Here is a 16,727-nt window from a genome sequence, read left to right as displayed (position 1 = left end):
ACACCTGAATCCTAATGCACGAGCAACCCCTTTATGGTGAAGTACCTTCTGCATAAGAAAGCAGATGTGAAGTATGCTACCACTAACAACTGAGGAATCAATGTCCTCTTGTCCAAAAGAGGAATGTCAAAATCATTAGCACATGTTTTCTTCCATTTTTTCTTTCTTTTTAAAATTATGGGAAGAAAATTAAGAGCAGCTAAAAGGAATTTAGGTTGTTCCTCTATCCAAATCTGCGAGACAGCTCTGCAGCCTTGTTTGCGTGGTCTGCCAACAACAGACTAACACTGGAAACTTGTGATTCAAATAGGTGGCAGAAGAATAACAAGAAAACTCAGCATCTTTCTCAGCAGAAATACATATGGAAATACTTTTAGTGCAACTGATTTAACTTTTGCACAGTGACCGGTTGTAAAAATTCTCCTTCAAACCTGAGGCAAATTATCCATCAGTTCCTGATGACCCAAGGTTGATTTTAACAACAGTTCCTCTGTTTAGAAACCAAATTAACCTGACTGGAATGTTGCAGCTTTTGGGCATACGTGGTAACTGCCTGGTCAGAAAGCTCTTCACTGAAAACACAGGAGCACACAGGAGGCTCTATGCTAGTGAAGAAGATGCAAACACTAGTCACAGAAGCATTGCAACAGAGTTGATCCCTCTCTTCTGAAAAACATTGAGAATTCTGTGGTCAGCCTCACCATGCCTGTGTTTCCCCCTATGGCACAAAATCTACTGTAATGTCTCCTTCTGCAGTTTATCAAAACTGAGCCAAGCAACTCCCATCTGGGCCATATGTGTAAAACAAATACTTAACAGGCCTCAATTAATGAGGTTATCCAAAAACTGGGAGACCAGCACGGGAAGCCTCTAATTTCAGAGATACTATTAATACTGCAACAGATCTGCTGGCAAATATAAACACAAGGTTTTCTGCAAACTGAGAGTGAAACAAATAAACATTTGCAGAGGGGAAAGAAAAAAAAAAAAGGAAAATAGAACTGGGATATGACACTATAAAAAAAAGGAAAATAACAAAAACTTGCAAGGGGTCTTATGAATAAGATTGACAGGAATCTCTTTTTCATTTGATGCTCTTATACTGCTACCACTCATTTTCCCCAGCACATCACTGAGTGAACGTGGAAGGAATCTGCCCCTTTTCCACAGTTCTGGAAGCAGATCCAGATCTAGAGGTGTAAGGAAGAGGGATCACCTCACTTAAAACCATGCCAATCCACGCTCATTACTGAGACCCTGTGCCCATACAACGTGACCACCTTGTGGAAAATTACGTTGGATTCTTAGTTTCACAGTATCACTTAATAGGATTTACTGGAGTGGGGAATCACAGTTAGAGAAGGTTACAGTTTAGCAAATTAAGTAAAACTTCCTGTAACTAACAAGCTTAAGAAGAGCTCCATTAAGACTTTTCTGAGTGTTCAACTAATTCAATATCCTAAGTGACATACAATTACGTTTCCGTTCCAAAAGACATGCCTGTTTCTTATTTAGACTTACCATATGTTTTGGCTTTGATGAGAAAGCATTGATTACTTCAAATAAGTAACAGCTCTACTAAACTAGAACAAAGATCTAAGAGCAGTATCCTGCTTCCAAGTATAGCCAAAACTGAATGCGTAAGAGCAGAAAAATTATACAGTGATACCTTTCAGTATCTTCATACAAGTTTTCAGTGTGCATAACATTCTGTGGCAAGGAGTTTCACGGCTTAGCTGCATGTTTTGGTAAGAACCACCTCCTCCTGATTGGGAATTGGCTTGATACCCTCTAGCACAGTAAGAGCCAACAAGCAACTGGTCATTGTACAACCTCCTCAAGACACTCGTAACTATACAGGTCTCATCTTCATGCACTCTTCTTCCAGACTGAAGAGATGTAAGGTCCCTCTGTCTTAAACTCAACATATAAAATACCTCCAGAACAGAAGTTGAGGATGGTACAAACTCCAGTCTCAAAGCTTACTCTGCACTCTGTCATTACACAACATCAGTCACTGGCACGGCTTGGGGTACCAGGCTTCTTCCTTTCCATTCTGCAAGAGACACCTGAACTCATCTGTTTTCTCTGTGCCACTGCACTGCGACTATTTACATGTGAAAGCATTACTGAAAAAAAACACTTTCTTCTCTTAATATTTGTTAGTGCATCTCACTTAGATTTTGCATTCTACATTTACATATCACCATGGATAGGAAATAGCTGAGAATCCTCTACAACAACTGATACCAGCTTTCTCACTTCCTAACTTTTACCTCAAGACAAATTCCATCCAACTCCATGATTCATCCAACTATTCATCTCCCAGCTCATGTAGCATAACCCATTTAAGCCTCATTAATTCCACCGCTCTCTCATTAGGAAAAGGGAAGAGATCTCCTCCTCAAAAGTGAATTATCAATGACTATTAAAACATCTCTTTCCAATTTTAGGTTCCAGATGCTTCACAATTAAGAAGGAGCAAAAACCACTTGAAAGCCATTGAAGAAGTTATCTTTAATAAAAAGCTAACTCCATTTGAGGGTCCTGGCAACATTTTTCATATCTTATACTTTGAAAACAGAAACTTCAGACTCAACTTCATCCACTGATACACAACTGCCCACGAGTACTCCTTCCTACCATGCAACAGTAAAGCGCAACTAAGAAAGGTTTCAGAGATGAGAAAAGAACAAACCAAAAATAATCCTGTCCTAATTTTTGCTACGATATTACCTTCTCCCACGAAAATTTGGATTTTCAAGTATCAATTGCAATCATCTTATAGCGCAATTTGTCAACACCATTTTCATTTCATGTGAGATTGAGAGATGAGAATAAAACAAAAAAAAAGCCAACTTTGACATCATGTTACAAAAATGTCACTGATTTTTTTTTTTTTACCTTGTTAATAATTACAGAAAAGAATGGGTATATATTGATTTGTTTCCCTGAACAAAAATCCTCAATGGTTGCTTATGTTATTAACTTAGTCCTTAAAAAATAAGCAAGTTACAGCTACCCACAGCAATAGATCATATCCAACAATTGCAGACAGCAGACCAACCAGTGACAAGGTTTTTCTCCAAGGTTAGTAGGTCATTCTTGATTACAAAGTAATAACAAGAAATAAAATAGCAACTAACTTTATTTTAAGGGTGCCAGCATCCCACAGCCAAAAGCATATTGTTCCATCTGCCCCGGTTGAAGATAAGTATCGCTTTGAGCCACTGCATAGTGGAGAGAACTAGGAGGGGAAATGGGGGAAGAAAAAATAAAAGGTCTGTTAATCCGTCCCAGACATGCTAAGAAGTTCCTCAAGTCATTGGCTTCTCATTTAAACAAAACATAAATAAAATAAAATAAAATAAAGAGAAAAGTATCAAACCATACTGAAGAAACAGACACAATAAAGTGCAATAAATAGCACAATAACACAATGCTTCTCGGAATGACTTTCTATCTTCAGAACAACCTTTCTGGGTTACTTGCCAAAGCACTTTGGGTTCTCCCTCCCCACAATCCAAACTGTACAATAGCATGCAACTCGAAACAGAAACAAAGCAAACCATGTTCAACACTGACTTTAGTTTTAGTTAGCGTACCTGTAAGTCAGAATCATGGTCTGCAAAGAAATCGTATTTCACAACAGAACTGTCCCCATGCATCATGCAATTTTTATTTCGAACAAGCGTTATGCCTGGCATTTTTCAAGGGTCAGATATTGTGACAATAAACCTGCCATTTTGCAGTGCGTACCATGAAAATTCCTTCTCCCTTCACAGCATAGTTGCCAAATACACATTTTCATTGTATTGAACATTCTCAAGTGGTTTCTTTTTCAGACAAATGGTGCGTGTTATTGCTTAGGTGACTTTGCAAAGCAAAAACCTACCTGCAATGACGTTATAGATGCGCTGTGGCCCTGCAGAACTGCTAAGGGTGCACAAGTTCGAAGGCACCAAACTCTGATCATTTTGTCACAGCTCCCAGCAGCTATCATGGTGTTTTCGTAGTTCACTGCCATATCAGATATTTCAGCTGCATGCCCTCTCAGGGTAGCCAGCAACCTCCCATCATCTGTTGCCCAGATTTTTACAAGGCAATCATCTGATCCCTAGAAGTAAGCAGAAATAAATCATTTCAATCATACCATTCGTTGTTTCGATGTTACAGTTCACAAAGAACTGAACAACACGACTAGAAGCACACAGGATTTTTTTTTCCTTCTTTTGCTGTATTCTAACTGCTTTTCAATAGCTTTCCACTCCGCAGTCAAAACACAACACTATATTACATTAATTCTCAACAGTAGATACAAATCATGCATTCGTAACACAAACCACAGATCTTATAGCAAGGTGATTTAACCTCCTCAGCAAGACATGACACTGCTTTTCAAAACTCCAGCACAAACTGAAGAAGAAAACAGTTGCAATACACTGAATGCAAGTGCATATTAAACATGGAAACGAATTATGAATTGCTACCGCGTTTTTCATTTAGCATTATACCCATTTCACAGACACTGACTGAACAGAGTGACACACTTCCAGAATTACTGATTCAAACTGCCTGTGAGCTTTGAAGGCAGCCATTCCTGTATAGGTTTTGTTTATTTGCTCAGGTTCAGAACAAATACCAATATGAGCGTTGGGTTTAGCACCCAGAGCACCAATCTACTCATGGACACGCACAGATGCTGCAGCAAGTTACCACATGACAACACTGTCATAAAATTTCACCTGTTTTTTTCCTCTTCCGTCTACCTACAGTGCATCCGTGCAAGCTTATCTAGTCTGCTTGTTGGTTTGTTTTTTGTTTTTTGTTTGTTTTTTGAAGAAGTGGGAAGGCAGGGCAATACTGCTGTCCGCATTTCTAAGAAAGGGATCCAAAGCACAGAGAATAATAGCCACATCTTGAAAAGACAGGCAGGCATCTGGTGAACGTGTCTGCAACCAAAAGTCTCAACGAATATTTAGAAACTACAGCTGCTGCTTTTCAAAATTACTGCTTTTGTAAGGCCATAAATGATACACGTCTTATTTCATAGACTCCTTAGCCTACATATACATAACTATGAAAAGCCCACGCTGCTGCAGCTCAATTTAGCTACTTTTCTGGACAGCCCAGTCCTAGCACAGCAAAACCTCATGTGGGAATTGCTCACCAACACAAACGCTTAGGTATGAAGTAGAACCGTTCCACCAAAGAGCAAGGCAAGAACTGCAGAAAACACTTTGAAAAGGAACCCGGATACATCCTGCAGCTATTAGTTATTGGAACACATACAAGGTTTTATTTTTTTTAATAGATACCCAGACATCTGTTTACATTATGTTGATGTTGAGGAATGGACGATCTCCCCTCGTTTGCTTAACATATTTATTAAAAATGCTGCGGTTGTCTACTTGAAAAGGTAGCTAAGTTTTACTCATTATGTTAGTTTAGATGCAAGGTATCACCTGGGAGAAGGCAGGGAACAGCATCCTTGCAGTTACCTAAGAATTACACATCCATTTGCACTTGTACCTGTGGCCAGCAAACCAGACGACTTCCTCAGGGTTCCTTTTTGTTTAGTGAGCAAGAAATTATTTCTGACTCAAGAGTTATTCACAATAGTTTCTCTCTTCCTACGTTGTTTACATCAATTTAGACAAGACAACGTATCTCTTTACACACAGGGATACAACAGTCACAGTTTGAAAGAGTAAAAAGAAAGCTGATTGTTATTTAGGCATACTGAGAGGGTCTTTTTTCTCCAAAACGTGCAAAAAGGTTACTTTGGACCTTTAGTGACATTTTTATCCTGCAGAATGCTTTGCAAGGAACTCCAGACATGTGAAATCAAGGTAACTTAAAAATTAAATGCACATTTGATTTCTGGACTGTTAATTTTGATTTACCACTTTCCATGCCTCTTACTTTTCCTCAGATGGGCATGACTTTCTTATGGGAGTGACATTTCTTTCCTCCCAGCTCTTCAGCAGGTGCACCCGTGAATGCAGAGACGTTGGCAGGACAAATTTTCCCATACCTCTGCCCTACTCATTTTTGGTATAAACCTAGTTTGTGCCAATTGTCTCTTGTCCTGTCACAACCCTCTAATTTTCTTTTTGAGAAAGATGAGAGAGATGAAGACTCTCACATGACATATTCACACATGCTGATACGATCCCTGCAAACCTTCTCTTCACAAGGCTAAGAAATCACAATTGTCTCAGCTTCTCCTTGAATGTCAGATGCTCCAATGCCTCCACCATCCTCCCAGCCCTTCCCTGGACTCTATCCAGGACGTCCATGTCCTTCTTGTGCTGCAGAACCCAGAACCAGACTAAACAGTCCAGACATCATCCAGGCTGAGTGCCCTCAAGGGCACATTGCTGGCCTATATCCAATTTTTTCTCCCTCAGCACTCCCAGGACCTTTCCAGCAATGCTGCTTTCCAGCTCATCAGGCCCCAGCATCTATTGGTGCACGGGGTTATTCCTCCCCAGGGGCAGCACTTGGCATTACCCTTGGTGAAACTTCGTGAAGTTCCTGCGAGTCTTTTTCTCCAGCACGTGAGGTCCCTCTGAATGGCAGTAGAGCCCACATGCACTGGCAACCACTCTTGTTCTGCTCTACAGTGTTTCTGAAGTTGTGCTTTTTCCCACCACATCATTAAGGATGACATTAAGCAATACTGGCCTCAGAACCAAACCCTCAGGTGCAGCACCGGTGACTGGTCTCCAGCCAGACTTCATGTCACTGATAATGACCCTTCACACCAAGCAGTTCAGGCCATTTTCAGTCAATCTCACTGTCAACTTACCAAGCCTGCACTTCATCTGTTTGTCAGTAAGGATGTCACGAGAGTGCTGAAAGCCTTGCTTAAGTCAGGACAAGCAATGTCCACACTACTGTCCTTCAGCCACCAAATAAGTCACAGTAGCCTACCAAGTTGGTCAGGAATGACTCCCCCTTCACAGGTTCTTTACGCTGATCACTTTGTTAGTATGTTTAGAAATGACTTCCAATAGGATTTGCTTTGTGACTTTCTCAGGGACTGAGATGAGACTGAATGGTCTGGAGTGCCCTGGATCCACCTTCTTGAAGACAGAAGACATTAGCTCTCTACCAGTCCTCAATACCTTCTCCCAGTCATCGTGACCTTTCAAACTTAACTGAAAGCGGCCTCACAACAACATTGGCCAGTGCCCTCTGCACTTACCAGTGTCTCCCATCAGGTCCCATGGATCTTTGTATGGCCGGTTTGTTTAAACGGTCCCTAGCCTGACCCTCTTTTCCTTTCACCAGACTCTCCATCTGGTCTCAAGGACCTGGGATTCCTGAAGACAATTCTTGCCAGTTAACACTGAGACAAAGAATGTATCATGCATCTCAGCTTTTTCCACATCCTCTGTCACCAGGTCTCCTGCCCCTTTCATTAGCAAGCCCACATTTTCCCTGTTCTTCTTTTTGCTGCTGATACACTTGAAGAAGCCCTTCTTGCTGCTCTTCTGGTTTCAGCTGACATAGAGTTAATTTCCTTCCTAGTAGCTGGCATGATAACATGTTTTGGATTTAGGAGAAAAATAATGCTGATAACTCACTGATGTTTTAGTTGTGGCAGAGCAGTGCTTGCACTCAAGTCAAGGCCCTTCCTGCTCCTCGTGCTGCCCTGCCAGCGAGGGGGCTGGGGGTGCACCAGGAGCTGGGAGGGGACACAGCCAGGGCAGCTGGCCCAGGCTGGCCAAAGGGATGGCCCACACCAGGAGGTGTCCTGCTCAGCAATAAAACTAGGGGGGTTGGCGAGGAGGGAGCTGCCACTGCCTGGGGACAGGCTGGGCATTGGTCAGTGAGTGGTGATCAATTGTGTTGCGCATTATTTGTTTTGCATATGCTTTTTTATTACTATTATTATTTTCCCTTCCTTTTCTGTCCTATTAAACTGTCTCTCCCACAACCCACAAGTTTTTACCTTTCTCAGTTCCCACCGGGGGAGAGCGAGCAGACAGCTGTGTGGTGCCTAGCTGCCTGCTGGGTTAAACCACAACAGCATCCCTTGCCAGATTCAGCTCCTGTCTGTCTCCGGCTTTCCTAACTCCATCCCTCAGTGGTCAGAGGGTGGCTCTGCACTCCTCCCAAGCCACCTGTCCCCACTTCTGCCTCTTGTACCTTTCCTTTTTATGTTTGAATTTTGTCAGGAGCTCCTTGCTCAGCTATGCAGGCCTCCTGCCACCTCCATTTATCTTCTTGCACATCAGGACAGACTACTGCCAAGTTTGGAAGGAATGATCCTTAAAAATCAACCAGCTCTCCAGAACCACAGCCCACAGGACTCTTTGACGTAGGTCCCTGGACAGGCCCAAATCTGCTCTTCTGAAGTCCAGGGTTGTGAGCCTGCTTTTTGCCTTGCTCCCTTCTTTGCAGAATCACAAAATCATCTGATGGTCACTGCAGACAAGACTGCCCCTGACCTTCACATCCCCAGGCAGTTCTTGTTTGTATGATCAGACCCAGCAGCACCAGTCCCCCTACCTCACGGGCTTGCTTTGATGGCAATCTCCATTCTACCACAAATAAAAGTCTCAGGGCTTCAAAATAATTGCAACCAACTCCAAATGCTCTCTCTCCACCAGAAAGGAATCCTGCACTTCTGTTTTCCTGCTCAAGTTACACAGATTCAGCTTGAGACCAAGACCTCTCCTATTCATCACATAACAAAAGGAGACATCCTCTCAGGAACCCATAAAGCATGCTATCCTCTGTTTTCGAAGAATGTCAGCAACAATCCATTGCTCCTGGCTTTCTGTGCTCTCCCCCCCTCTCTTTCCTGGCTTGTGATAAGTGTTTTATTCCTTCTTTGCCAGAATGTGATAGGTATGAAGGGATGAAGCTTACTGCTCGACTTTGATAACTCAACCTCTCTTCGCGTGTTTCAGTAGTGAAAACATGATTTCATTTGCAAGGAAGCAATTGTTTTTGTGGTAACTAGAGATCACAGAACAGTTTGGGTTGGAGGGGGCCTTAGAGCCCATTCAGTCCCAACCTCCTGCCATGGGCAGAGACACCTCCCACCAGACCAGGTTGCCCAAAGCCCCATCCAGCCTGGCCTTGAACACCTCCAGGGATGGGGGCATCCACAGCTTCTCTGGGCAGCCTGTGCCATCACCATCCCTGAGCAAAGTATTCCTTATACGTAATTCTAAGTCTACCCTCTTTTAGTTTAAAACCATTACTCTTTGTTAAAGCCATTACTCCTTGATCATGCAGATCACAAGATTTATAGCAATCCCTAAGTCGTAAAATGACCTTACATATTGTCCTTAAGAGATTCATGCTTCCTGTGCTTTCCCTAGTAACCCAAATAACAGAATGAATGAAGCTGCTGGAAACCTGACAAAACTGTATCACTTTAAATAGTTAGATGTGCTGATAGTTTTGGCCTGCTGCTCCCAAAGTAAGTGAGAAAGTGCCATAATTCATCCTCAGGATTTGGGCATTTTATCCTTTAGCAACAACTATTTGGCTGACAGTCACTGCAGCTTCAGAGATACCAAAAACCACCGTACTCCAAGAAAAGCTGAATGCACATATTTTTCTTGTAGTTGGCTTTCTTCCCAGTCTCCAAGGATACCTATGGCATTCCAGACCACACGAAGGAGATGTGCAAAGGGCACATTCACATTGCTGTAAGAACAGGTATGACATCTCAACTGCTAATTTCTGCCGCCTTCACAAGGCAGTCTTTAGGAATTCCCAGCTGGAGTCCAGGATTTATGAACGTAATCTTACTTCCTGAATCTCTGCCCTCCATAACAAAGAATTACTAAGACCCATGTGGAAATCATGCCAGTTACTGCTCTGTACTACCAACAGTGAAAATATATGCAAACTCCAACTCAAAGACAGAGGAACACAACCACAAGAGCCCAGATTTCTAAAAGCACAGTCTGTATATTCATTGACCACTCACTGTTCTTCCCACCTTCCTCAGAAAGAAGATGGTATACAGAAACATGCTTCTGATAACTGCTCCCTTAATCTAAAAACAGCTTCTGCCCCCTGGTTCACAGGAAGAGCCTTATGCAATGAGATACTGCTTTCCGAGAAATCTGTTCTAAGGACACAAGAGGGGCAGAAGAGTGCAACTCTAGGTACAAGGGACATGCAGTAGTGAATCCTATGCAAAGGAAACATTGATATCACATTAATCCCCTCCTCCCAAATGCTAGGGTTCATCTCACTGGGTCTTTTATGAGAAAAATGTTGGCTTAGACAAGGGAGCAGACCAAAGGCCCTGCAGTTGAGGCAGAGAACAAGGCCAGACACAAAATCTGGGGCCAGTGTCTCCATCCCCCATCTGCCTGCATACTGTACACCGTAACAACCTGTGTTCAATTCCTTCTTGAAGCTCGGTAACTTTGAAAAGTTTACCTCTCAGAAAGCCAAGCCTTGTGAATTCAAAGTATTCTTGAGATAGTTAGGCGTTACCAAAACCCCTAATAAAGTTGTTCTAGTAAGAAGATATTCTGTTTATCCCTTTATTGCTACACTGAGTTTGGCTCAAATACCTGTATGGAAAGAAAGTAAATCATTTTCAGGAAGTTTTCAGTTTACAGATAGAATTTGGGATCCCCCAGGAAGGTGCTCAGAACTTCTGCAAGAAGGAAGAAGATTCAGGTGTCTCTTAATTTCATTTGTAGTTGCTTAACTGCATTTATAGTTGTGAGCATTTAACACTTTTGAAAAGGCTCCAAATCTCACTCATCCTGAATACCTTGATTCAGGCTAATTTCATTTATCACCTGATTTATTCCCTTTAAGTTGCTGAGATGCTAAAGAGAACAAAAAATAATGAAAAAAGAAACAAGATCAACAATAAAGTTGGGAAACAAGCTCAGTAATTCACATTTTTAAATCAGTTCCAATGAACAAGTTAACGGGGGATTACAACAGAACTAGCAAACTTGCTGTTTAAAGCTTTATAAACAGTTAAAAAGGGCACCATGTTTTCCTTTAAGCTCTGCCTGTAAAGCTTTAAGCAGATTGTTTTAATCCCTCTGTTTCCTTAAAACAAACATATAATCTGTCTGTAAAGCAAATAGGTGTTTTTTTTCCAATACTACTCAATTAATAAGGTTCCATAACCGCTCCCGTTTTCCTAGATTCACATTTGCACTTCTGTACCTAAAACGTAAAAAGCTTCAAACTCTACATCAAGCTCATTTATTTAAAATTCCCACGCCTGAAAAATTTGGAGTCATTAATGCACTAATATCTTCAAGTTTTGTGTTCTTCAAACATTTACATTGTTCCTTTCAATTACTGATTAGTCAAAGTTTTGCAAATGTCACGAACACTTAACAGAGATAGTGAAACATACTTTAGCCACTTTTTTATTTCAAGTATTTTTTTCTGCTAGCCCTCTGGGTCTGCAAATGTTTAACTAAAATTTGGCCAAAAAACGTTACCTACTTAATGCAAAGATGATCTGAAATGCGTTATGAGTTCACTCTGTTCTACTGCTTTCATTGAGTAAGATCTCAAGAACGAAGAAGTCTGCATATTCTTGAGGGAAGCGCAGTCACCACCAAAAAAAATCAACAGAGGAGACATAAAGGGCTAGGGTGGGTGGGTGGGTGAAACTCATGGTGACAAAAAATACCCTCACCCCTCGAAACAGAGACCTGAGAGTGTAAGAGAATGGGAAACCTAGACCTTCTACAGCACTCTAGGAGGGTGGGGATGGAAATCGTTCACATGTGGATTGATCTCTTACACAAAGCAATAAATGCACAAGAACAGAGACAAGCCATTAACATTAATTACTTGCATCACAGTCTAGAAGTCTCAAACCACTACCCCGTTTTTCTTCAAGCAGCACATAAAGTATTCTTCAGCACAGTATATGTTACATAAAACATGCTTCTGCAATTTTCACATTGTAAGGATCAACATTATGAATAAGCTACTCACTTACAGCTTGCAGCCATTCTACTGGATGAACAGATTGTTCCAAGCAAGTAAGTAAATAAATGAAAGACACCCAATAAACTAAACCTTGTATTACAAGACCCCTAAAAAGCTGCTTGCAGAATGTAATTGATGGAGAGCAATCTGTGCACAGATAACTTAAAGATGTAAAAGAGTCAGCAACAAAAGGAAAAAAAAAAAAAAGCAGCTAGTTCTAGGAACTACTGACAGCTGGAGAGACCTCAGAGGTCGATTTAACCACAACGAACTAAGGAAAGCAGAAGACTTGGCTTCTCCCTATATATAGTATAGCCTATATAGCTATAGGATGGTTATAGAGGCATGTGTTATACCTCTCCATTGTGGAGGAAAATTAAACTGTTAGAAAGTCTCAGCAAGCAAGAAAGCAAGAAAAATGTCTAAAGTAGTAAATTCGGTAGCATCTTGGCCAAACAGTAATATTAGATCTCAAATAAATCCATGAAATTCTGCCTGAACTGAATGGGACAATTCACAACTCTTCAAATACTGCTGCAGTTCTACCAGCAAGGGCATTGGTTTACTCTGTAGCTCACGTTTCCAAGGTTTTGTCTGCAACTACTACGCATCATGCACCTATTAAAAGCATTTGTCTAAAGTGAATCCTAGAACAAGTTCAGCACCAGCAGAGAAGTGATGACAGCCTTACCAAGGTATGGAGCAAAACTGGTTCATCGCTTTCCGACCATTACACAAACTTGTGGGCTGCAGTCAAACTGCCAAAATTGCAACAAATCAGGCTGTATAAAGTTTCCAACCATGGATTATTACACACCCTTGTTTATTATTCCCTAGAAAGAGTATCTTGGAGGCGATAGGGAGATAAAGGTGATGAAACTTCTGACTGCAAAGAAGGATGAAGGAGTACAAGAACCAGAAGAAGAAATGCCTGTCCCTACAACCCAGTGTGGGTTCTGCAAGTCATGCTTTTCAAAAGATCCAAAATACAGAGTCTCAGAAATAATTAGGTTTTCTTCACTGACAGCTGGTAGTTCTTTCAGTTGTGTCTTTGCAAGGGAAGAGGTTGTCTTCATTGTGGTTAATTTAAAAATAGAAATTACCAAGACATCCCACTTTGTATGTTAGGAATATTTTTGTATATTCAGAAACAAACAAATAAACAAAAACAAAACAAACAAAAAACAAAACAAACAAACAAACAAAAAAAACTGCTAAGAGGCTGATCTTCAGAAATCTCTTGTGAAATCTTTAAAGGAATGTAAACAGAACCAGTCATTGCATGACCTACTAGCTAGTAGGAAAACTGCATAAAGTCCTATTTTCAATGCCTCCAGGCAAACTAAGAGCACCTTCTTCCTAGCAAAGATAACATCTCTCAGAACAGCATGACTCGAAAATGTGCTGAGATGGCTTCTTTCTTTTAATTTGAAGCAGCACATAAACAGAACTTGAATTTAGAGGCTTTCAATCCTTCAGAGGTCAGAAGGAAAATAGTTATGATGCATCTTCTACACCCAATTATAAATCTAAACCAACCTCTTTTGTCTAGCTAATGTCACACTAAATGCTCTAGGTTAGAGTAAAACCAGAGCAAGAATGATCCCCTATTGATATATATAAATTTATATGCTGATAACACATGTCTAGAATTAAGTCTGCCTTCCTTCTGATTATAAATTCCCAGTTCTACTGACTACACTGGAGACTTAAGAAACAGCAGTGGTCTAGACTGAAAAGACTTGTCCCCATTTCATCATAAAGATGCAACTAGAAGAAGACAGTTCGTCACTGATTATCCACTGACTACATCACACCAGCAACTGCAACTTGTATTTCACTGAATGCAGAATAAAACACTTTGGTTTTCCATTTGTCACCAACCGCTTAAACATCTACACAACACCCACAGGCTTTACATGAGAATGTTGAGGTATGAAGTTCTGCCCCAGCCCCCCAAACAAAAATTCACCAGCTACAATTACATTCTACAGACAGTTTATTCGACACTGTATTGAAATAATCATGATGTGAACTTGTGACTTTTTTCAGGCAATTATACCAGCAATTATACCGGGACATCGGTTTATCTCTCAGCAAAGGAGTGCTGGCAAAGCTCTGGGGTTGCAGATGCAGTATTGCTCCCCTCCATTTTATTCCAGGGTCTTCCACTTTTATTTTGGAAATAAATTGTTCTTATAGTACAGAGAATTGTCCCTCTATAGCCACTTATAAGTCACACTGCAGAGCACAAGGGAATATGCAACTCTACTCTTCCTTACAGGTGCACTCGGGGGAAGTTTAGTAAACCCACAGAAGCACAGAATGGGTTGGGTTGGAAGGGACCTTAAAGATCATCTAATTCCAACCACCCTGCCATAGGGAGGGACACCTCCCACCAGACATCCCTCAAAGCTGACAGAATTTAGGAACATGGGATTTAGAAAAATGAAGACTCCTAAGACTTAACTAGGACTTTCATGCACTTCTGTTGGTGCTTCCTTGAAGAAGTTTTTATTTAGAGGTGAGCAGGATGAGCGCAGGGGATTTTTATACTTGCACACAAAATCCCTAACCCGTTCTACCTTGTCACGTAGAAAATAAGCCCACAACATCAGAGAGACCCTTTTCCTGACAGGTTAATCACGAACAAACTAGAGGAGATGGTAAGAATTTAATGCCTATGACTGTTGAGGGACTTAGCCTGTCAATGAAAGCTAAAGAAATATGAAGACAATCTCTACTGTGAACAAGTGAACAAATAAAGAAAAGTCTGTTCATAACTCTCTAAGTGCCCCAGTCCCTATAACCACGCATCCTTCCAAGCCAGGAAGTAAAATGTATGTGGGCGAAAGGGCAAGTTATATTTGCGGCTGTGCTGAAATCATTTGAGCAGTTATAACTGCAATATGTATCGTAGAACTGAACCGTACTTTCATCTGCATTGTCAGAGTTATCTGTCACGAGCTTCAAAAGGACACAATCAAGCTCCTGAATCCACAAAGGCATCAGAAGTATCCAGTACTTGTGGGAAGGCAATAAATGCAGCTCAAGTGGCCCACACTGACACAAGGTATGCATTTATATGATCCTTTGCTTCATTAAAATTGACTATTGCTGAGGAATCCAAATTATACCAGCACCTATCTGTTTTTGTAAGTCCTATTTATTTGGGAAAAATGCACTTTCAGTACTGATTTCAGACGTCCTCCTTATTTTTTAAACAAACAGAACAAAAAACAAAACAAAACAAAACAACAACAACAAAAAAACAGCAAAACAACTAAATGAAAGCAGCTAAAAATACTGAGAATACTGGCACTAAAAATAGTTTCTGGTATCTCATGGATTACAGTTCCTTGTGAACCAACATCTGTTGAAATGCGCTATGCTAATTTTCAGGCTTATAGCTTCCACCAACATGCTATACAAATGTTACGTACATCACCAGACTGTTAAACTTAACAGTCATGCTTTAAATTTAAAAAAAAAAAATACAGAAAAAAGTCTAAACAGTTTTTAATTACATATTGATTGTCCTCCCTAACTTCTAAAATTTGGTGGTGGTGGCCCACTCTTTTGCTATGTTTCTTCCCAGAGAATACAAGCCTACGCATGGTAATTTTACTGAAAATCACCTGTTTTCTGACTGAACTGCATGGATCAGCAGTCACCGTCATGTTTAGTTGTGGTGGTTTTACCCAGCTGAGCTCCAGCACAACTGCTGTCTCACTCCCCCTTCTCAAAGGAAGGGGGGGGAAAAAAAAACAAGACTCAGCATAGGGAGATTAATATAAATTATTGCCTATCACTAGCAGATTAGAGCAGTGAGAAACTAAAAACAAACTAATCCACCCTCTTCCACCTCCTTTCCCAGAGCTGCGCAGGGGAACGAGGACTGCGGTCAGTCCCTGATGCTTCATCGCCGCTGCTCCTTCTCAGTCCCTCTCTGCCCCTGCTCCCCGTGGGGTCCCTCCCATGGGATGCCGTCCTTCCCCAACTGAGCCTGCGGGGGCTGACCACAGGCAACAGTTCTCCAAGAACTGCTCCCACATGGCTCTGTCCAGCACGGGGTCCATCCCCCAGGAGCAAACTGCTCCAGCACAGGTCCCCCACGGGTGGCAGCTCTGGCCCGGGGCCTGCTCCTGCAGGGGCTCTCCTCCTCCAGGCCAAATCCACCTGCTCCACCGGGGGCTCCTCCACGGGCTGCAGCGTGGAGATCTGCTCCATGTGGGACCCATGGGCTGCAGGGGGACAGCCTGCTCCACCAGGGGCCTCTCCACAGGCCGCAGGGGAACTGCTGCTGCCTGCCTGGAGCACCTCCTGCTGAACTGACCCTGTTGTCTACAGGGCTGCTTCTCTCACATTTTCTCACTCCTCTCTCCCAGCTGCTGTCACACACGAGTGTGTTTTTTTTTCCCCTCCCTTCTTTAAATTTGCTCTCCCAGAGGCCCACCCAGCATCGCTCCTTGGCTCAGCTCTGGCCAGCAGCAGGTCCCTTTGGACTGGCTGGAGCTGGCTCTGATCTGACATGGGACAACTGCTGGGTGCTCCTCATAGAGACCACGCCTGCAGCTCTCCGCTACTAAGACCTTGCTATGTAAACCCAATACATTAGTATGCTGAAACTATTTTAACATGCAAACCAACATGGGTATTAAGCATCCAAGAATAACAGCAGTAAAGCATTCATCAGCTCTTAATATGCAACATCAGTACATTTAGGTTTTGGGAACAGTTAAATGACATACTAACTGTACTTCAAAAAA

The 16,727-nt window shown here is 41.8% G+C and overlaps 1 protein-coding gene across 1 annotated transcript in view; it reads right to left on the bottom strand.

Annotated features, from left to right (window-relative positions):
- PHIP (pleckstrin homology domain interacting protein) overlaps nt 1–16,727 on the bottom strand; it is a 103,335-nt gene that overhangs the window by 74,736 nt on the left and 11,872 nt on the right. The window contains exons 4-5 of the mRNA XM_035320635.1: nt 3,896–4,117; nt 3,147–3,247 (exon numbers count right to left, since the gene is read on the bottom strand). Coding sequence (XP_035176526.1) covers nt 3,147–3,247; nt 3,896–4,117 — 323 coding nt within the window. The remainder of the gene's footprint in view (nt 1–3,146; nt 3,248–3,895; nt 4,118–16,727) is intronic.

This window comes from Oxyura jamaicensis, chromosome 3 (genome assembly GCF_011077185.1).
Source record: "Oxyura jamaicensis isolate SHBP4307 breed ruddy duck chromosome 3, BPBGC_Ojam_1.0, whole genome shotgun sequence".
In the NCBI taxonomy this organism is placed as follows: Eukaryota; Metazoa; Chordata; class Aves; order Anseriformes; family Anatidae; genus Oxyura; species Oxyura jamaicensis.
Note: the sequence above shows the minus strand (reverse complement) of the source record. Positions and strands in the feature narration are given on the sequence as shown.